The sequence below is a fragment of the Myotis nattereri genome (assembly GCF_964212035.1).
Source record: "Myotis nattereri genome assembly, chromosome: 9".
NCBI lineage: Eukaryota > Metazoa > Chordata > Mammalia > Chiroptera > Vespertilionidae > Myotis > Myotis nattereri.
The window spans coordinates 31,401,549-31,425,070 of NC_138084.1; the positions used below are offsets into that span (position 1 = coordinate 31,401,549).

General features: G+C 34.8%; 1 protein-coding gene across 1 annotated transcript in view; it reads left to right on the top strand.

Moving 5' to 3' along the window:
- The window catches only part of SOX6 (SRY-box transcription factor 6), a gene marked incomplete at its 5' end in the record, with an annotated part of 336,510 nt that overhangs the window by 19,435 nt on the left and 293,553 nt on the right, over positions 1 to 23,522 (top strand). The window contains one exon of the mRNA XM_081099613.1: positions 16,172 to 16,379. Within this exon, the coding sequence (XP_080955739.1) occupies positions 16,172 to 16,379 (208 nt within the window). The remainder of the gene's footprint in view (positions 1 to 16,171; positions 16,380 to 23,522) is intronic.

Below are 23,522 nucleotides of genomic sequence, written 5' to 3' on the forward strand. Positions count from 1 at the left end.
TTCAACCATGTTTTATGTTGTGACAGACTTCTAGAAGATTTCTAATTTTGTTGCCTTTAAAAGATTTAAAAAACGAATTGTTGCTAGTTTTTGGTAAGATTTAGTCATTTACAATCTAAGGCAGCACCCAAATGAAATGTATTTCCTCGTTTTTATTGAGACTGTGCTTTAGAAGGTATAGTGAAATCAACTAGGTCATGCGGTCCTCAGTAGTTTATACTCAGTAGTTTACAGATTTAACACCTAAGGCAAAGCTCATGTCCATCTTTTTGGTACCTGACTGGTCTATGAAGCACTGGACAAAAATCCATAAACTATCAAGGTTTAGACTTTTTGAGAAATTGTTACTACTCCTTCATTTTAGGATTTTGGGAATTTATTCAAGTTAAGTAAAATTCAAACCTAATCTTTTGGTAACAAGTAGAAATGTTCATCCTTGACTCCCTGAGTCATGAAACAATATTCTTCAGGAAGCGATATGGGAAATTTCCATTTTCTATAAATTTGAAACTATATTAGCACACAGTACTGTCTCTTTTTAAACACATCTCAAAATTTAATGACAAATTTATTTACAATTTGAACAAAGAATCAAACCATATTTTATTGCCTGGAATGGGTTGTGAAATAGACAACTCATGTTTTCTAGTGTTAACACATTGATTACCTTTCTATTTCCTCCCCCACCCCACAGTTAGTGGCACTGTTTCATTTCTGCTATTAAAGATTACTTATTTTTAAAAAATGTTCCCAAATTAAACAAAATGAGTAGCATTACTTAAAATCTCTCTATGTTTATGAAAACTCGAGTTATTTTATCATTCTTCTTAATGATATAATACACCTTTCTAAATATACTTTTTGGAAAAGTTTTCTTACCAAGCATATTATCAAAATTTTTGTTGAATGTAGAAACATTAACATGCTTTGGTATAGTTGGCTTCCCCCCTCGCCCCCCCACTTGGGCAAGAAGGAACCAGATATACATACTGATGAACACACTCCAGTCATTAGCATGTGATTATGTGGGCTGCATATTGAGCACCTGCCAAAATATGAAAATCTAGTACTTTGCTACATCTGTGCAAAGACTTTTTGCATTTCTTTTGTATTTTGACAGTTCAAGGAAAATCAGACCCTGGTATCTTTTCTTTTTTTTCAATGTAATAAAATTGTGTACATAGAATGTTTTCAAGGAGATGGGCTATGCCATGTTTATTTTTACTTAATTTTTTTCAGTTGGTATAAGATCCAGTAACTGAAGTTTGCAGAGTACTGACTGTAACATGAATCTCTTAACAAACTTTATCACTGACATTCACTGACAATTCACAACATTCCTTCACGGTCATCAGGATTATCTTTTCTGGGATTCAGCCAATATTCCTCTAACTTGCTTAATTTTTATATGATACCTTTATGCTTCATAAATATTTTGTTTTCATTTCTTGCACCAATAAGATGCTAGTGTACATCATAGTGATGCTTCTGTGGTTTGACTGTTCCTATCTACTATCCATATGCAAATATTCCTCATGACCAAAGGGTAGCTTAGGCTCTATAACATTTCCAGACTCTTAGGGAAAGTCATGCTTGATAATTATTTAAAATAAGACTTGATTACTAATAGAAAATGTGGTAGGAACTAGTCTAGCAGAACAATTTGATTGAGCAGGCCTATTACATTCAGCTTTTATTGTCTTGATGGATTCAAATGGCGTTTAAACATAGTAGAAGTATTGTTTTGTTTTTTAAATAGGCTTCTTGTCATAATTGATCAGTATTAATCAATGAAAGCTGATCTCAAGACACCAATAATTTTCTGATTAAAGAAGAACTCCACAAGCCTGTTTTAGTATATAGGTGGTTCTGATTAATGTTCACTTTCTTGTGCAGAATTCCTTCTTGCCCAGTGATGATCTGGGTACATTACTATAATGAAATATGATACTGGAATAATGAAATATGCACATTTCTGTAATTCTTCTAAGCAATATTTTGTAGAAAGTATAATGTATGTATTATATAGCATGCAGTAATTTACGTGACTAATTTGAACTTTTCATTATTAGAATGAAATATGAAGCTTACGGTCCTTCTAGATCAGCATGAATAAGATGGTGATGCCTGGATAGGCAGCATATGTCTTTCAAAGGGGATGCTGGGATTATACTTAACTCCTCCAGATCTACCTCCCCTTTCCTCCTCCTCCTCCTCCTCCTCCTCCTCCTCCTCCTCCTCCTCCTCCTCCTCCTCCTCCCCCCTCCTTCTCCTCCTCCTCCTCCTCCTCCTCCTGTTCCTCCTCCTCTTCTTCTTTCTTCTTCTTCTTTTTTATAAAGGCAGTGTTTATTAAAATACATTTCATTTTTGAAATTGAGCTATCAGCTGTTACAATGTGTATACATTTTGGGGGCACAACCTGTATATAGGTCATATAATAGAGTTGCATCTTTTTTATTTTTTTTATTGTCTAAAGTTTTACATATGTCTCCTTTTCCCCCAATTGACCCACTCCCAAGCCATTCCCACCCTGGGCAGGTCTCCACCGCCCCAGTGTCTGTGTCCATTGGTTATGCTAATATGTATGCATACAAATCCTTTGGTTGCTCTCTAACTCCCCCCTCCCCTACCATTTGTCTCTGGATCTATTCTTGTTCATCAAATTATGTTGCTCATTATATCCCACATGTGAGTGAGGTCATGTGATATTTATCTTTCTCTGACTGGCTTATTTCGCTGATCTACCTTCTTACTTTAATATGGAGAGGGTTGCTTTCCATAAAAGTAAGTTTAACATAACAAATCCTGCTCCCATTGTTCAATGAGAGATGAGCTTGAAAGGGCTCTCTTTGATTACTGAGTCAAAACACCTGCATTAAGCAGGAAAGATCCTACTCTGTTCCTTCCTGAACATATCTAATCTTTTTTGAACACATCTAATGAATGTGCCTTAATTACCGTGATATGCAAATTATCCCACTGTTTGGTTGTCCCCTGTAATAAGTTTTCCTTATTAAAGAGGAACAAGAAAAATGTAACCTTTTTAAAGAGGAACAACTTCAAGCTATTATTCTTTTGTTACTTAATCTTTTAATGTGATGACATATTTATTTTTTATACTATTAACCTCTTAAATATTATTTTGGTATTACTACATTCCCATGACCTCTAGGCATTATTTTTCTAAGTGATAAAAATTCAGTTCAATGATATATCTCTTTGTAAACTATATTCTGAAATCAAAAGTATAAATTACAAACCTTTACCAATAATATTTTACAATCAGGTAAAAATTAGAAATGAATATTTATACATTTCATTTATCTTCTTTATATTTCATTAACATTTTAGAAAATGGAAAGCATTATTTAATAAAATGATTGAAAGTTATTTGTAAACTTTTGTTTGTATTATAATTTAATTCTGATTTATTTTCACTGCCAGTGTACTGAGAGTACCTAGAATTCAATATTCTCAAGTTCATCAAACTTCTGGAAAGAAATTTCCCTCATTCAAGCATTGGTAGAATGTGGTGGTATAATAGGAGGGATTTGTTTGCCTAGAAACACAAAGAATTAGAACTTTTTTTGGCATTTACTGTTATTTAGAAATTTTTTGGTTAGTCTCAGTGGTAAGTTGGTAGCTTTTTAAATAGCATTAGGTTAGCTAGGATTAAGCTAATGTAATACATGAAATTGAGAAAACTTTAACTCTTGAATTTAGAGTTAACATTTGCCCTTCAGTTGTATTAACTTATTTTGTACTTGCTATGCTTCTACCACAGATACCTGCTTCTCTCTCTCTTTTTTTTTCCCCTCACACTGATAAGGTTTGTACGTGAAGTTAATTACAGTTTATTTATTTTGCTTTGTGAAATTGACAGTAAGATTAGAGTTTAGTTCTCCTATTGGCTACTTTTTTTTGATCTATGAGGAATAGTACAGTAGGGCCAGAAATCAATCTGAATATAAGTTTTGGGGTATTTGAAAGTTAAGAGCGAAAAATAAAAATTAACGCCTCCCATAATTCCTGCCAGAAAGGAAGCACGTGTTCTGTGTTTCTAACTGAGCCATCCATTCAAGTTTGTGTATTACCGCCAGGCAGAGCAATGCACAGCTTCTATATGTTGGGGGCGCCTGACGACAAAATTATACTTCCACTTGCTGCTTTGTGGTAAATTGGTGACATTTTTGTGCTAGTTTCCCCTTCCCTGGATATGTAAATATAGTTAGACTTATAGGTAAGTAGATAGATAGCTGGATAGTTGTTTCATAAACAACATAGCCTCTGAAAAATCGCTTTTACTTTCTTTGAACTTGTGCTCTCTGTAAAAACTTAAATCAGAGAGCTAGAGAAGTTATTTATCTGTATCACTAACAGTTTCTGGGTAAGCCATTGTATGTATTTTACATATTAGAAGGAAATTTGAAGGCTTTTTTGGTGAAATTCTCAAACTTGGGAACCTTACTGGGCAAGATCCCAGGGAAGATGGGAGATTGTTGAGATCACAGAGTGTCTGTGAGTGCTCAGTGTGTATGACACACAGAGCAATCTGCTCGCTAGTCGTCTTCCCTTGAAAAATTAGGCCATGAAAGGATTTCACTGTAATAGAGCAGAATCTCTATTAAGGGATAAATGGGGTTGACAGACCTTCATTGGGCTCTGGTACTTTTTAATGTTAAGATTTGTGAAGTATAAAGAACATGATCTGATCTATTTTTGTGACCCCCCAGCCTCATCATTTAAAAATAGACAGTCTAAACATGGGTAAATTATCATATCAATATTATTTCTGGGAGCCTAATTACTACCTCTTTTCCTCATGGATCCCAGCTACCTTGCCTTTTTCTTAAGAGTTTTATATCTTATTTTCTATTTTTTGGAAACTACTCTAATACTCTCCCCCACAATGGCCCTAGTTTTTATATTGAATTAAGAACAGATTTTTCTGGAAACTGGATTAAACAAATTTCAACGGATACTTGTGTCATACTACTAGTACATGCACTCCTCTCCCTGCCAACACCTGTATCATGCAATAGGTCTTTGGTACCTTGATTCTCTTATTTTCAAGGCTATTTCCCTGTTTTTGGAAGATGGTAGGGAGGTTTTTTTTGTTTGTTTCTTTGTTTGCTTGGTGTGTGTGTGTGTGTGTGTGTGTGTGTGTGTGTGTGTGTGTTTACTTTGCCTCCTTTGCTTCAGATTCCTTTTTTAAATAATATATTTTTATTATTGATTTCAGAGAGGAAGGGAGAGGGAGAGAGATGGAAAGATCAATGATGAGAGAGAATCATTGATGGGCTGCCTCCTGCACACCCCACATTGGGGATCAAGCCCACAACCAAGCATGTGCCCTGAATGGGAATTGAACCATGACCTTATGGGTCATAAGTTGACACTCAACCACTGAGCCACGCCAGCCAGGTGGCTTCAGATTCTTAATTATGATATCTGAGGTGGATAAATCCCAACTTTCTCTTCATTATTTCTCATTTGGATGATGCAAAATAGGTTTGTGATGAACTAACTGACCAATATCTAGATTCTATGAATCATACTAGCTGCTTTGCTATTTATATGTAAAAAAAATACAGTTATTTTTTATAAGCACACTCTGAAATTGGGAAGCAATGAAAACAACTGCAAAGGAGGAAAGCATGAAGATAATAAAATTGACAGTTGAGAAAGTAGGGAAACCTCTTAGGGAAACCTCCATGAAATCATTTGAGACTCTCCATGCATAGAAGCTTGCTCTGGAAAACTTTTTCAATTACACTTCTCCAACATCTGCATAATCATACTACTCCTTCCCTAATGCCTTAAATCAGTGGTTCTCAACCTTGGCTGCACATTAGAATCACCTGGGAATCTTTTTAAAATCCTAATTTCTGGGCCTCATTCTAATGTGCAGCCAAGGTTGAGAACCACTGCCATAAGTTTTCCTCTCTCTCTCTCTCTCTCTCTCTCTCTCTCTCTCTCTCTCTCTCTCTCTCTTCCTCCCCCCCCCCCTTTCTCTCTCATCAGTAGAAATATTTTCCCTGGGGTTATTTAGGAAAGGATGTTATCTCTCAGAAGGCCTGTGTTTAATCTCTGACACTAATTTGCTGTGTGACATTAGAGAAGTCACTTCAAATCTCCTGACTTCAGTTTCCTCATCTCAAACATGAAAGATCTGAACTATAATCAAGTCTCTTGCTAATTCAAAATTTGTTCGTTTCAAGGTTAAAATTGTCTTAGCCAACTCAACATAGCCTGATAGTGTTGTTTAGGTTGAATATCATATGGTAGTTTGAATACTAATGAATTGCCAGATGAAAGTAGCTGTCTGGTTTGGAAGGCACATGAATCAGCTAATAGAATGTTGCTCCATGTGTTGGGGAATTCACTATCATGTGGACTCACCTTAAAGCTCTTCTTACTGTTCCATTACCAAAAAGTTATAAGTATTCTCATCTGTGAAGTTGCCTATCCATGATCTTTATTATCTCTCAGTGATCATGTGCCTTAATTCTTTATTTAGACAATATTGAGCACATTCAATTCAGGGCACTACTATATAAGAGATCCAGAGAAACAAATTGGAACATACTCAGGAAGAGAATGATCTGGATGGCTGAACCATGTCTTATGAGGAGGAAATGAAGAAAATGGGGATGTTTTGCCAGAAAAAGAAAAGATATAATGCTGTGTGTATGTATTGAAAGTGCTGCTGTTATAAATGTTTCTATGGGATGCAAATGTTTCCATGGTTTGAAGGCATAGGATTCATATTCCTATAAATAAGGATGTTTGACAACCCTCCAAAGATAAAATCAACTGCTTTGAGAAGTGCCAAATCTTCTATCAGTAAAGGTGTTTAAGGAGAGGCAAAAAGTTGCTTGCCAGGGAAATTTTAACAGCCATCATCACTACTGCCACCACCATCATTTAATGAGCATTTACGATATAACAGGTGTTTTATTTTTATTAATTAATTTAATTTTCATATCAACACTATGAGGTAGGTTCTGTACTACTATTATCATCACTCCCATTTTATAGATGAGGGAATTAAGGCACAGAGAAATTATCTAACTTGTTTGGGGTTATATTGGAGATAGATGGAAAAACATATTTAACTAGAAAATCTGACCCAAAGATCTTTTAGTTGTTAACTATTATACTACCTTTCTTGCATAGGAAATTCAAGTACTAGATGGTATTGAACAATTGGATTTTTAAGGACTTTTGAATCTTGAGATTTGATTCTATATGGAGGCTGGTGGTATATAGATAATGCAAGACTTTTCTATGTGATTGTCTTGACAAGTTTGGAGATTTTAATATTTTTCTATATTTACTCTGTTCACTATATTTGCTTCCATTTATTAAATATGGTGATGAGGACATCTTAAAAACTTTTTCTTGTAATTTTTTTCTTGGGATCAAAATAATATTTTTAAAATGGCTTTTCCCTCTTGGACTTTAGGAGTCATGACACTTTAGCAAATATTGGTAAAAAAAAAAATCTACATTCTGACACATCGTGAATAAATTTATTGTTATTGAACAGTATAGTAATATAATAAAGTGGCATGATATTATTCCAATTTTGAGAATGCTATGTAAATTTAATATATTCTACCAGTATCATTTTTAATAAAGAGAAAAAGAATATATTTCATTTCACTATTAGAGCAAATGATACTTTTGCCAGGAATAAACTGTTGGTAATTGGAGCCAAATTTAGTATTTTCATTTATATAAGCTTTTTAAAACCAACGTTTTTCCTCAAAATATGTCACATTGGAGAAAAATATACTTTTTCCTCTGAGAAAGAACCTATAAATGTTAGCAATTTAGTTCTCAGCATATTAAAAAGGTTAGATTTCCTTTGTTAGCAAGAAGTTATTGGAACCTAGATTAGATAAAGCTTTTCTGTCAGTCACTCAATAACACCATAGTAAAATGTCTCTTATACAGCACAGTCTCAGGCCATTTTTGGTTCTTCCAAAAAAAGTTTTTTAAAGCAGATAATCAGAAAAAGTAGTACATATATAGTATATATTATAACTTAATATATTAATCACTGACATGGTTAAGTTGCCAATACATGTAACTTTAGTTGGTTTTATTATTGTTTTTAATTTCTTTATAGACATTGCAGTCCTTAATTCCCCTCAGCAAAAGATTACCAGGAACATATCTATAGTTGAACAAATTGGATTTCTTCATTGCAGTAAAGAGAACACACCATAGAGAACCATGGAGTGTCTCAGTAAGAGAGTGTTGGAAATAACCATTTTTAGGATTTAGGCTGAGTGATTTGCGTAGGGTCTGAGAAATCAGAGGTTTGCTATAGATAGAGGGAATGTCAGAAATCAGGGTATCTTAATAAAGCTTATCTTTAGGGAAGGCAGACTAGAATGAGGTAAAGCTATAATTAGAGAGGCAGTATAACAAAATGGAAGAGCAAAACAAAAATGACAACATGCAATGCAGTAAGACTGAACACATTTAAATCAGCCTTGCTAATGGGTGGAAGAAAGAGTAAGAGAGGGTAATATTCTGTCCTATAATTCGATTGGGCAGCAGAAAGGGGAAGTTGATTAATTCAGCTGCTTAGAGAGTCCATTTCCTAGTCGTTTCTCCTAACTTCGATGACTTCTGCCTGTATGTGGGTTTCAACTCCATTATGTAAGGCAAGAATTCCATTCCTGGTTAGAAATGGTCTCTGGCCCATGGTCTGTGACTTTCTCAAATCCTGACATCTTCTGTGACTTTTGCAACCTTAGCCCACTGCTCTCCTCTGTTCACCATGTGGCTGCCCATTCACCTTCCTGGGCTAGGTGCAGTTGGCAACCTAGATGAATCAGAGCAGACACATTCTCTAGCTGCTCCTGGCCAGAATGGAGTTAATCCATATGCTGTTAGGTTGAATGGAAATTCATAGTATCCCCAGAAAATTCTAATTACAAGTGGTAAGGTTACTGGAGCTTTGGGAGGGTCAGGTCTTGGTGGGATTAGTTTGGGATGACTTCATAAAGAAAGTGGTTTTTGAGCATATATTGATTATTCTACTTAGATGAGTATAAAAAAAACCCAAAAAATGGTGCCAGTGGTTATCATGACAGTATTTTCAGAACTGTAAATTGAAACAAAGGACAATTGGATAAAGGGTATTTGAATTTAATAATAAGAGTAGTTATCATTTATTGAGTCTTATATGATAGGCACTGTACTAAATGCTTTATACATTATTCATTTCTCACAGCAGCGATTTCAGGATATAATTATAACTCCATCCTATAAAAATGCAGAGATTAAACTCCCATCTCCTTGACTATGGGCAAACCTTGGTACTCACTATTAAATAGAACACACTGACAGTTTACAGGGCATGACTTCTCAGGCGAGGTTAGAAACAGTGATACAGATTTCATCTGGCTCTTTCCGGGGGCATGCACCTTTGGAAGCCTGGACTATCATGTTTGAAGCTAACATGATGGAGAGAAAAACATCATGTAGAGAGATCACGCAGAGATAGAGGATGATGTCTAGGGAACCCCATACTTCAGCCCTGAGCTGTTGGAGTGTTTACATTTGGGAGTAAAAAAGTCTTTGAGATGATTCCATCCTTAGCCACTGACTTAATGGCAACCTCAAGAGAGGCCTCGAGGCAGCACCAAACAGCCCAGATACTCCTGAATTCCTAACCCACAGTTAGCATAAAAGATAATATGTGATTATTGTTTTAAGCACTGAATTTTAGGGTGATTTTCATACAAGAATTGATAACTAATTTTATTTATTGTCACTGTGGAATGGAAAAAAAAACATTGGATGTGGTATCAGAAAACTACATTTAGATTTTAGTTCTGCCAGCTATACCTGTGTGGCATAGGGGAAGCCACATAATCTCTGAGTGTTTCTTTTCTTCCCAGTGAAAACGAGGATGCAGAATTTTGTATTCAGTTATTGGCAACCCATTTTTAGTACAGTATCTAGAGACTGGAGTGCATCTGAGGAGAAAGACAAAGGATCTGGAAATTATGTCAAATGAGAAATTAGTTGTAGAAACTGGAGGAATTTCACCTAGAAAAGGACTATTTAATGCTTCTCTTAAGATGTTTGAACAACTCTAATAGGGAAATGAGAGTAAATTGATTTTGTGAATCTTTTGAGGGCAAACAAGAAATAATGGGTGATAATTATAAGGATATAGATTTTAGCTGATATAAGGATGCCCTTTTAAATAATGAGATTTATTAGAAAATGTTTTTTTTAATTGTTTTATTGCTTAAAGTATTCAAAGGGTATTACATATGTGTCCTTTTTTTCCCCTGCCCTTGACAATCCCCTGGCCTCCCCTACCCCCCAGTGTCTTATGTCCATTGGTTATGCTTATATGCATGCATGCAAGTCCTTTGGTTGATCTCTTACCCCCCTCCCTCCTGCCCCCCAACCCTCCCTGGCCTTCCCGCTGCAGTTTGACAATCAGTTTGAGGCAGCTCTGCCTCTGCATCTATTATTGTTCATAAGTTTATAATGGTCTTTATTATCCATGAATGAGTGAGATCATGTGGTATTTTTCCTTCATTGACTGGCTTATTTCACTTAGCATAATGCTCTCCAGTTCCATCCATGACGTTGCAAATGGTAAGAGTTCCTTCTTTTTTACAGCAGCATAGTATTCCATCGTGTAGATGTACCACAGTTTTCTAATCCATTCATCTACTGATGGGCACTTAGGCTGTTTCCAGATCTTAGCTATGGTGAATTGTGCTGCTATGAACATGTGGGTGCACATATCCTTTCTGATTGGTGTTTCTGGTTTCTTGGGATATATTCCTAGAAGTGGGATCACAGGGTCAAATGGGCGTTCCATTTTTAGTTTTTTTGAGGAAACTCCATACTGTCTTCCATAGTGGCTGCACCAGTCTGCATTCCCACCATCAGTGCATGAGTGTTCCTTTTTCTCCACATCCTTTCTAGCACTTGTCGTTTGTTGATTTGTTGATGATAGCCAGTCTGACAGGTGTGAGATGGTACCTCATTGTTGTTTATTAGAAAATGTTATTTGAGAACGCTCAACTATAGAAATACCAAGAAAGAAAGTGTTTTTTTTTTCTGGTTTTAGTACAGGGAAACTATAATGTACTAATCTTCAAGAGGGCTAAACTGTGTTCTCTTAAATTTACTTTTATATTTTTTCCAAGCATCTCTTTATTATATAAACAATATTTCTGATGCCAGGTGGATGCTAGACTTATCAAGGGCCATCACTTAGTAAGTTATATAATGTCTAACCACTATGATATATATCTGAAACTAATTAAATCATATATCTAGTGCTATACAATTACAAAATATAATTTAAAAATTTAATTAAAAATACCAAAAAACACACAAAAAGCAATATTTCATCAGTTATAAGTTAGAAAACACAAATAAGGAAAAAAGAAAGAAATTTACCAATAATATCATCACCATTTAGAAATCACACCTGAAAAATTGGAGCAATATTATTTTAATATGCTTTTCCAGTTTTATTGAGATATAATTGATCAATAACATTATATTAGTTAAAGGTGTACAACATAATGATTTGACATGTGTGTATTGTAAAATTATTGCCACAATAAGTTAGCATCCATTACCGCACATGTTTTTTAATTGATGTATAATTGATGTAAAATGTTATATTAGTTTTAGGTGTACAGCATAATAATTCATGTGAATAGCATAATGATTCAGTATTTGTATATATTGTGAAGTGATCATCACAATAAGTCTGGTTAACACCTGTCACCATCCATACATGTTTTGTTTTTACTATTTACTTTTTTATCCCTTCAGACACAAAAACATCTTACTAAAATATTCTTAATTTGTGAAAATTGCTTTCCTTTTCTAGAAACTCTGCCTAATGACTTTTTTTTCTGGTCCTACTGGGTACTTTTTCACTCTTCTACATATAATTTTTGTACTGCGTTTAACTGATTTCTAGTGAAATACTCTTTACATCATTTGAATCAACAACATTACTTTATTCATTATATTAGGACTAAGATTCTTATGAGTAATATTTTGAAAAAAATTTTTACTGTTAGGTCTGGTGAAGTCACTGATGTTAAGGGTTGAAAGAAAACAAATTTATAGTAAATTTTCTTTGAATGAACTAATGCTTATTCCGTGCCCCATATACTCTGCTTTTTGTGATGTTCATGTGTTCAGTCATGTTATTCAGCGGTTGTTTTCACAAGAAAGGTCAAAAGAAGAGAGGTAATCTCCTTTATGTTATTTTTAAAAATTACAACTAACCAGGCTTCTTAAAATTATTCATAATTATATCTGCATTATAACATTAAGGCAAAGCACATTTATTTCATTTGCCTTAGGGATTGATGTTTCTTAAAGTGAGGTACATCAGAATTAAAGTAACTGTGATCAGAATCACTAGAGATGTTCCTCAAAATTTATATTCCCGAGTCCTACTCTTCAGGGTATGGGAGGAGATGAAGGAATCTGCATTTAACATACTTGCCAGGGGATTCTATATCTTGAAGTTTGAGAATCACTGCTTTAGGGAAATATTGTCTCAGATCTCTACACCGTTGTGCTGCAGTGACATGCATTAAGACTCAGATATTATCATTGGGAATCTTGCCTCAATTGATATTTCATAGAACTTGTTTTTAAAACTTACAGAGTAAGTTGAGTTTTTTTTCTTAAAAAATGTATTTAAAAATGATTTAGTCCTCTAGAAAAAAAGATTAAAGATTCTTAGTCAAGTCTCTTTTTAAAATTTGGCATGATTGCCTTTTATTGAACAGTAATTTCTTCATTGAAAGTGTTTGGATTTGTATGCCCCTTTACTCAGATAAAATGCCTAGAGGCCTCCACTCATGAAAGGCCAATACTGCTTAAGGTTTAGAAAGATAAAAGTGAGGGCCAAAATTATAAATTTTGTCCCTTTCTATTGTTCCTAAGAATGTTATAAGATTACTTATATGATTTAAGCCATTTGTGATTTCATTCACTGCCTATCTTGGTGCCTTGGTGAAAACATGACTTTTCAGCTTCTTGTTCCCTTCTTCTTGGTGGTGTTGAGCCACTTTGCACACATTATGGGGCTGAGGACAGTGTGTGGGTAATCGGTGTGGGAACCCATGGCTACTGTCTGTGGTGCAGGATGGCAGTGACCACATTACCATGAGTAAAAAAAAACAAGAATTGTAGTTGATCTAACACATAAGTGAAATGAGTAAGACTGAAATTAGTCCTGAGAGAAAAAAGTGGTACTGTATGGAGCCCAAATGCTTTAAGGACAACTTAAAGTTGTTACTCAGGCTGGAGAGCTACTCTTACCATATTTTGAGTGATGGAAAAATTTGCTTTATTATGGACAATGGTGAGTCATCTGTAAGCAACACCTCCTCATGTTTTGACTTGGTCTTGAATCCCTTAGATTGAGTCAAAATTTGTTTTTGACTTATAGGCTATGCTATAAGACTAGTTTGCATTTGAAATGAGAGTGACTGAAGCATGATTGATCAAATGGTAATTATCAATTCAAAAACACTTAGGTCAGATTTCTGACAGGGACAGTATTAAGAGGTTAAAATGGCTTTCCAAAACATATCTCAGTTTTTGTTTGTCCAAAGTGAAGAATCAAGAGACCATTCCGAAAAGCCATGTTTAAGGCCTAAACATGATTGGCATCTAGTGGAGTTCCTCTGCAACACTCCACAGCATTATTGTAAACTTTAATGGAATATAACATCTCTCCTGGGATAGAGATCTAGGACCAAGGTAAAGAAGAGCTTTCTTTCCTGCCCTGCCCCATTAATTGTATTATTTTTACTTGATTTCAGCACAAATGTAATGAGCATTTACTCTGTGATAGTCATTGTGCCAACAATGGGAATGTGGAAAAGATTAAGATTTGGCTCACAATAATTTTTTGCATGTGTCTGTCCAGTTTTCCTAACACCATTTGTTGAAGAGGCTGTCTTTACTCCATGGTATGTTCTTGCCTCCTTTGTCAAATATTAATTGACTTGTAATGGTGGGGGTCAATTTCTGAGGTTTCTCTTCTGATCCATTGTTCTACATGTAGTTCTTGTGCCAGTACCAGGCTGTTTTGGTTATAATAGCTTTGTTGTATAGTTTGATATCCAGTATTGTGATCTCTCCAACTTCGTTCTTTTTTCTCAAGATTGCTGCAGCTATTTGGGGTTTTATGATTCTGTACAAACTTTTGGAGTATTTGTTCTAGTTCTGTGAAGTATGCTGTTGGTATTTTAATAGGGATTGCATTGAATCTATAGATTTTTTAAAATTGAATTTATTGGGCTGACATTTGGTTAGTAAAATTATACAGGTTTCAGGTATACAATTCTGCAACACATCATCTGTATAGTGTATTGTGTGTTTACCACCCCAAGTTGAGTCTCCTTCCATCACCATTTATCCCCCCTTTACCTTCTTCTACCTTCCCCCATCCCACCTTCCCTCTGGCAATCACTATACTGTTGTCTGTGTCCATAAGTCTTTCTTTTTATTTCTTTGCTTAATTCCTTGACTCACAATATTTTAATAGCTTTATTGAGATATAATACACATAACTATTTATCCATTTGATGTATACAATTCAGTAGCTTTAAAAATATTTTCACAGACTTCACAATATTCAATTTAGTTCAAGACTCATAATATTTTTCACTAGAAAAATGTTTAGGTTCAGAGGGGGGATAATCCTCCTTGACTTCATTCCTAAGTCTGTTCCTTCCATCAGCATAATAGCACCTTTTATTAAACACCACTGCCTATGAGCTTAGCATTGAGTCTAATTACTTTATAACTGTTATCTCATTATATGCTCCCAATAACCCTGAAAATAAGTTTTATTCCTACCTTCTGTAAAATGACAATAATGTATACATACCTAACATTTATTGAGTACAATTATTATTTAATATATGAGGAAACTTACTTCTCTAGATTCCTTTTCCTTCCATCCCTTCCCACTAATTATTAACTGTAACTTACCTGCTGCTTCTTCCTCTACGTAGTTCTGGAAGCTTGCCAGGCTTCTTTGTGAAGATGGAGAGAAATATACGAACAGATAGGATTTTCAAGCTTCTGATGAGAATCACAAAGGCTTTAGTTCACGACATTTCTTATTGTGAGAGAGACTGCCCAAGCACAGACAGATAAGGCGAATGCAAGACTACTGATGGGCAATGGCCAAATAGTAGTTGCTTTCAGCCCTCAGTTCTGATTTAGAGAGATATTTAAATATTTTCTTTCTATAAACTTTTAGGTGTCTATTATTTTTAATCTAAGATTTGTTTTTCCTCCTCACAGTTGGCCAACTTTCCCTGTACTGTGAAGTAATTCATGTGCAAATATTTCTGTAATAAACTTGTTCTTTTGTAAACAAATATAAACAACAAACCATTTCTAAATACCACATGACAAGAAAAAAATGTAATACCCTTTGTAATACTTTAAGCAATAAAAAAACAACCCAAAAACAAATAATAAAAGACAAAAAAAAAAAGAAGTGTGTGTGACTATGATAAAGGCAAGGAATAGAAAGAGGTTTCTGTAACTTTTGATAGATAGACAGCTAGAAAAAAAGTGATTTTCCCCAAACCCAACACACAAAAATATTCAAGTTAGTTATTTTTCTGGCAGTGACTTAGACATTTTTTATATTTTCTGATGAACAATTAACAATCATTGAAGCTAATTTCTCTACTGTTTCTAAGTTCAAGGATGATAATGTTTTTGTGATGTATATGTATTTTTAGGCTGTGCTAATTAAACTGCCAATTTAAAGAAAAACTTTACCAATTCTAATAATTAGTAATTGAATCTAAACTATTTTAAAAGAAGGGCACAAATGCAGAAGAAGTTGAGGTGTCCATTTTGAAATTGGTTTTGAACCACTTAGGTTGCTTTTAATAAAAACAACAATGTACGAGTATGAATCTGCATTTTCAGGTTAGTTCCTTTGACAATTGCTTTAGTGTTTAGTATTTTTTTTAAGTGGAGATAGTTACTGTATTTTATTTGTCCATCTAAGCATCACATAATGTCATTCTGAGTTTGGGATTTTTTCTCCCAGTGATATGAAAAGAAACAAGTATTCTAATGGTTTTATTTTATTCTGTTTTTCTAGGAGTCAGAGAATAATAAGTTATGTTCCCTATATTCCTTCCGAAATACCTCTACCTCACCACATAAGCCTGACGAAGGGAGTCGGGACCGCGAGATAATGACCAGTGTTACTTTTGGAACCCCAGAACGCCGCAAAGGGAGCCTTGCCGATGTGGTGGACACACTGAAACAGAAGAAGCTTGAGGAAATGACTCGGACTGAACAAGAGGGTATGTGTGGACTTAACTGTTGGGCTTTATTCTTTTAAAAATTCCAGACCTTAAAAAAAAAGAGTGGGATTTCAAGGGCCAGAGAAGTGCATAATTGGCACTAGCCTGGAAAAAGTTATTCAGAGGTTACCATGGTGATGGCAGATTGTGATCCATTAGGAGTGTTAAGCAGATAGCTCCATTTATGTAACATTTTTGTGCATTTTTTTGTTCTTATGATAACAAATCAAGGTTTTAAACTGACTATAAGCCTTGCCCTGGAAAAAGGTAGTATAGGAATTTTTTTCAGCTGCAACTTTAATTTTCTTTCTCCTACTTCCTATTGTTGGATAGTGTTTGATTATGAAAAATCAATTGCTTAAAAAGCAAAAAGAAAACCCAAAGCAATTTATTTCTCCTCATTTTTAGAAATATTATAAATATTATTTTACCTCCAAACGTTATAGCATTGAGGGTTTCTAATATTGTTAAAGCTAAATGTTCAAGGGGGAAGTGCTTTGACAGGACATCTACTCTAATATTCCATATCTACCTTCTCTCCCACAAGAATCCACCTAGGTTCAACTATCTCTAGACTCTTTAATAATCCTTAGTAAAAATTTATCTTTATTGTTGAAAGTATTACAGATGTCTCCCTTTTCTCCCCCATTAATCTCCTCTACCCTGCACCTGCTACCTTCCACCCCCCATCCCCCAGGCCTTCACAACACTATTGCCTGTGTCCATGGGTTATGCATATACTAGTATGCATACAGGTTCTTTGGTTAATCTCTCCCTTGCCACCTCCATCCCCACCTTCCCTCTGATGCTTCTTTGTTTTCAGTTAAATAAATCAAATCTAAGTGATTGATATAATGTGCATGTTCTTTTATATTTTATGTACAGATTTTAGACTTTAAAATGTAGGATAATTAATGGTTCTGGATTTACTACTAACATTATAAGTTTAAATTTCTGTGGCATATAGGGAAATGGGGATTTGATATAAGGGAATTTTTCATGTTACTTAATTTTATTCGTTCAGGGGCTCAAAAATTTAAAAACTTTCAAATTAAATTTTGTGGAAGTTTCAAATTTTTGTGGATGTGTTTAGCACATCAGCAATTTTTGTGGAAATTCTAGAATGTATTACATGCTTTTCTGTCTTACTAACCACATTATATAGCATAAAAGTAAATATTATTTGATGATTTGAAGTCATGATGCAGTAGTCTATGAACGCCAATACCTATCTAACAATTAACATGACCCTGGGTAAGTTCTAAAATATCCCTGAGCCACAAAATTTAAAATTTGATATGGTACCTATATCTGACTTGGTAACTCAAACATTTTGAGAATTAACTATAATAATGAATATAAAAGTCTCGTATGAACTGCAAACTGCATAAATTTGAGGTATTAAAATGATTATAATATTATAAATGTCAGTTATTTTACCATGCTATATGTAATGATGCCCCCAGAAATCATTGGGATAATTAAGACTATTTGGCTCTATGGGTATTTCCTTGTAGTTATGAAACTTTGGAGTTCTTGTGTTTGTTTGATATAGATATAATTTTCAGTGTGTGTGTGTGTGTGTGTGTGTGTGTGTGTGTGTATGTATTGGTTTCTCTTCTTTAGGTTGCAGGCTGCTACTTCTTGCTTAGTTGTGAATAATTTCTAATTTTCTCCTATTAATCTATAATTCATGAAATTAGATGATCATGACATTCTGGACTATATTTAAAATATGAATAAATGTCTGGGTGAATTATTGAGAGATTCTAGGTAATATTGCTGCAGCTATTCAGGGTCTTCTTATTTCATATGAATTTTTGGAGACTTTGTCCTAGGTCTGTGAAATATGCCGTTGGTATTTTAATGGGGATTGCATTGAATCTATAGATTGCTTTGGGTAGTATGGACATTTTAATAATGTTGATTCTACCAGTCCATGAACACGGTATATTTTTCCATTTATTTAGGTCTTCCTCTATCTCTTTTTTTCAATGTCCTTTAGTTTTCTGAGAAAAGGTCTTTTACCTCCTTAGTTAAGTTTATTCCTAGATGTCTTAATTTTTTTGGTGAAATGGTAAATGGGATTTTTTTCATTTCTTTCATTCTTTTTCTTTTTTTTAGTTTCTCTTTCTGTGAGTTAATTATTGGTGTGTAAAAAAGCCATAGAATTCTGGGTGTTAATTCTGTATCCTTCTACATAGCCAAATTTATTTATGAAATCTAGTAGTTTTTTGATGGAGTCTTTAGGGTTTTCTATGTACAATAACATGTCATCTGCAAATAATTACAGTTTTACTTCTTCCAATTTGCTAGAATTTTGTTGAGGATTTTAGTATCTATGTTCATCAGCGATATGGCCTGTAATTCTCTTCCTCTGTAGTGTCTTTATCTGGTTTTGGGATTAGGATAATGCTGGCTTTACAGAAAGAGCTTAGAAGTGTGCCTTCCTCTTGAATTTTTGGAATAGTCTGAGGAGGGTAGGTTTTAGTTCTTCTTTGAATGTTTAGTAAACCTCCCCTGTGAAGCTGTCTGGACCAGAGCTTTTGTATGCTGGAAGTTTTATTGATTACTGCTTCAATTTCCTCCATAGTTATCAACCTATGCAGATTTTTTCATTCTTCTTGATTGAGTTTTAGAAGACTGTATTTTTCTAGGAATATGTCCATTTCGTCTAGGTTGTTCATTTTGTTGGAATAGAGTTGTTCATAGTATTTGTTTTTTCAATCCTTTGTATTTCTGTGGGGTCAGTTGTTACTTCACCTCTTTCATTTCTGATTTTGTTTATTTGGGTCCTCTCTCTTTGTTCCTTGGTGAGCCTGGCTAGAGGTTCATCAGTCTTGTTTATCCTTTCAAAGAACCAGCTCTTGGTTTTATTGATCTTTTGCATTTTTTTTTTTTGGTCTCTATGTCATTTATTTCCACTGTGATCTTTATTATTTCCTTCCTTCTGCTTACTCTGGGCTTTTCTTATTGCTCTCTTTCTAATTCTTGAAGTTGTAGGGTTAGATAATTTATTATAAGTTTTTCTTGTTTTTTAAGGTAGCCCTGTAGTGCTATGCACTTCTCTCTCAGGACTGCTTTCACTGTGTCTCATAGATTTTGGATTGTGGTGTTCATTGCCATTTGTTTCCAGGATGTTTTTTATTTCTTCTTTGACCTCTTTGGTAACCCAATCATTGTTGAATAGCATGCTATTTAGCCTCCAAGTGCTTGATTTTTTTTAATTGTTTTTATTGTTGTTGATCATAAAACTCTTAGAAGAAAAGATAGGTGGTAGCTCCTTGATGTTGGTTTTGGTGGTGATATTTTGAATATGACACCAAAAGAAAAAGCAGCAAAAGGAAAACTTGATAAGTGGGACTATATCATACTAGAAAGTTTCTGCACAGCAAAGGAAACCATCAACAAAATGAAAAGGCATCTGATGGAATGTGAGAAAATACTTGTAAATCATATGTCTGATAGAGGGCTAATATCCAAAATATGTAAAGAATTTATATAACTTTAGAATGGCTGTTATAAAAAGGACAAGAAATTACAAGTGTCGGTGAGGATGTGGAGAAAAGAGAACTCTTATGCATTGTTGGTGGGGATGTAAACTGGTATAACCACTATGGAAAAGAGTATGGAGGTTCCTAAAATAATTAAAAATAGAACCACCATAGATCCATTGATTTTACTTCTGGGTGTTTATCTGGGAAAAAACACACCCAACACTAACTCAAAAAGATATAAGTATCACCATGTTCATTGCAGCATTATTTACAACAGCCAAAATATGGAAGTAACCTAAGTGTCAATGGATGGGTAAATGGATAAAGAATAGGTGGTGTATATATACAATGGAATATGATTCAGCCATAAAAATAATGAAATCTTGCCATTTACAGCAATATGGATGGACCTCAGGGGCATTATATTAAGTGAAATAAGTCAGACACAGAAAGACAAATACCATTTGATCTCAGTTTTATGTGGATTCTAAAACAAACAAACAAACAAACAAACAAACAAACAAACAAAAAACCCAAAAGGGTGATGGTGGGAGAAATGGGTGAAGAGGTCAAAAGGTAAAAAGAAATAAAATATACACATCCTTTAAGAAAATTGTAGTCTGACTGGCATGGTTCAGTGGTTGAGCATGGACATATGAACCAAGAGGTTGTGGTTCAATTCCCGGTCAGGGCACATGCCTAGCTTGCAGGCTTGATCCCTAGTAGGGCTGTGCAGGAAGCAGCCAATCAATGATTCTTTCACATCATTGATATTTCTCTCTCTCTTTCTCCCCCTCCCTGTCTGAAATCATTAAAAATATATTAAAAAAAGAGAAAATTATAAAACTTATTGACATAAAGTATTTGGATAAATGGAGAGTTATATAATACTTGTGGATAGCAACACTAAATAACATAATAAACTGAAATCTCTTGACTTGGGGTGTGAATACACAATACAATATACAGATGATGTATTATAGAATTGTACACCTAAATCTTCTATAATTTTATTAACGTCACCCCAATAAATTCAATAAAAATGAAAAAATCTTATCACATTAATCTACAAATTCAGTAAATTTTTAATAAAAATAAGAAATGGATTTGTGAATGTTTAGTGGTAGGGCACTTAAAGGTGATTGGAAAATTTATATGGAAAGCAAAGGGCCAAGAAGAGCAAAGACAATTTTGCAAAAGTGTAGAGAGGGGACCATCTTACTTATAAAAAAAGTATGCAAAAATACATATGGATATATGTCTGAAAGTGTAGGTTGTATTCAGGTTATAGAGGACCTTTAATTCTTGGCTAAGGAGTTTGAACTTTATATTGAAGTTTATGAAGGAATCATTGACTACTTTTTAGTACAATAAGGTGATGGATTAGAGCTTCTTCCCAGGAAGGTTAATCTGGCAGAACTGTATAGGATATATGGGAGCATGGAGAGACATTAAGGAAATTGTTTCAGGCTGGAAATAATGAGGGCCGGGACTAAGGTGGCAGAAAGGAGAAAGGAAGAAGGGGTGCATATGGAAAAGACATTAGGAGTTAGAATTATTAGGACTTGACATTTAAGTGAGGGGACCAAGAGAGAGGGATGGTTCAAAGGTAACTCAGAGTTTTTAAACTTTGGGTGAATAGAAGGGTGGTAACACAATCTCTATATATAAAAGCCTAAGTGACGAGCCAACCGGCCTACTGGCCGGTAGCTATAATGTACACTGAACACCAGGGGCAGACGCTCAACGCAGGAGCTGTCAAGCTGTGGTTATTTGGCATCGGCGGTTCTCAGATGATACACCCGGAACCAGAGAGGAGGGAGGCTGATTCCAGGTGCGTCACCTGAGAACCACCCTCTCACAATCTGGGACTCCTTGGGGGATGTTGGAGAGCAGTTTTGGCTCAATCCCAGCAGGCCAGGCTGAGGGACCCCACCAGTGCATGAATCCATGCACCGGGCCTCTAGTTAATAATTAAAAAAAAAAGAAAAAAGAAGAAGTAGAGGAACATGTTTTAGAGATAAAAGCAATGAGGATTTCTATTTTTAATTTTGAGTTTGATTCCTAGTTTTGATTATTATACTGCTTAGAGCAATAGAACAGAACAGTATAATGGGAGAGCAGAAATAATTATAGAAAAGGTCATTAAAAAGTTTCTGATAGATTTTGGATTCTATAATAATTATATTCTAGGTCTGAGGAGATATAATAGCTCCACCATATTTGCCTGGATTTGACCCTTTAAAACCCCAGGTCCATCTCCTCCTTTGAGACATCTCTTATCCCATGGAATATGTAAAAGCTTTGAAATACATAACCCACCTTTACTTCCCGTCTACTTCCTGGTTTGAAGGCCATACCTCATGAGTGACAAGCCTGTGTGACTGGCATAATAAATAACCTTTCCCAAGTAATTCTTGGACTGGAGAATGTTTTGACTCTATCAGACTAAATATCCCTTCCTTCCCCTCACTTCCCCTCAAATACAGGAACTGTTTCATAAAAGGTTTATTTATTATGGTCTATTTTGAAAGAATATCTACATGATAAAAACTCTGCACCTAGTAATAGGAAAGTTATCCTCTTACAGGCAGATTCTTTGATCAACCAAATAATTCTCCAGTGTTTTATCTGCCATATCTTCAAGAAATGCCCTCTCCAGAGCAGTGTTTGCACTGGGTTGCTGAAACACTGGTGAACAAAGGTGTTCTGTCTGAAGTGCCTCCTCTGAAAGTGAGATCGGTGAGAAAATCAGCAACATTTTTGTTTTTCTGTCAATTTAACCTTGATGTGTTTTTTTGTCACAGAGAAGTAGGTAGGTGGATAGATAATTAGATAAATGCACAGATGCATGGATAGATATGTAGAATGAATAAATTATCAGAATCTGCCTTTTAAAACATTGTTTATATTGGTGGGTAAAGTGTGCAGAAAGACTTTTATTAATAGATTTAGATTAAGATGCTTCCAAGATAAAAATCCTTCAACTGTGATTAAATGATGAATTTTAGTTATCCTTGTATCACCCATCTTGTTGCCAATGTAGCTGGGCTCTAACATAAGCGACAGTTGTCAGAAAATGAATACTTTAAAAAGGACTTCTATATCTAAATACTTATATTTAATCAGAGAGTCCTTTGGCTTCTGAAAATAAGTTGTCTAATGAGAATTTCATTTGAGCAGCTGTGACGGAGGAGGTCAACAGGCATTGCCTAGGAGAATATGGCCCAGCTGGTTAAATCTGGTTGTTGTCGTGATTTAAATGGTCAAGTGCTGCTTGTAATCCAGGACCGTCTGTTTGTAAAGGGAATAGTGAGTGCTTCAGCATAATGTACAGCTGTTTTAATCTCTCTTTAATAATAGTGCTTCAGCTACTATCATGTCTTATGTATCATACTACTAAGTATATGATCCTAGGCTGAATGAACTAGTTTGGGCCAGGTTTTGGCATCCTGTGAGATTGTAAAGAAAGGGATAGTGATGTAAATCTCAACTCTTGACAAAATAAATACTTCCTTCTGACTTTCTGACCCCTTTTAAAAGACTTATTTCTTAGGTAATAATTATTGTGACCAGGAGGGAGTGATAAAGCTTGTGGTTGTATAGAAGCAGTACACTAAGTGAGCACTCTTTGATAGAGGCCATA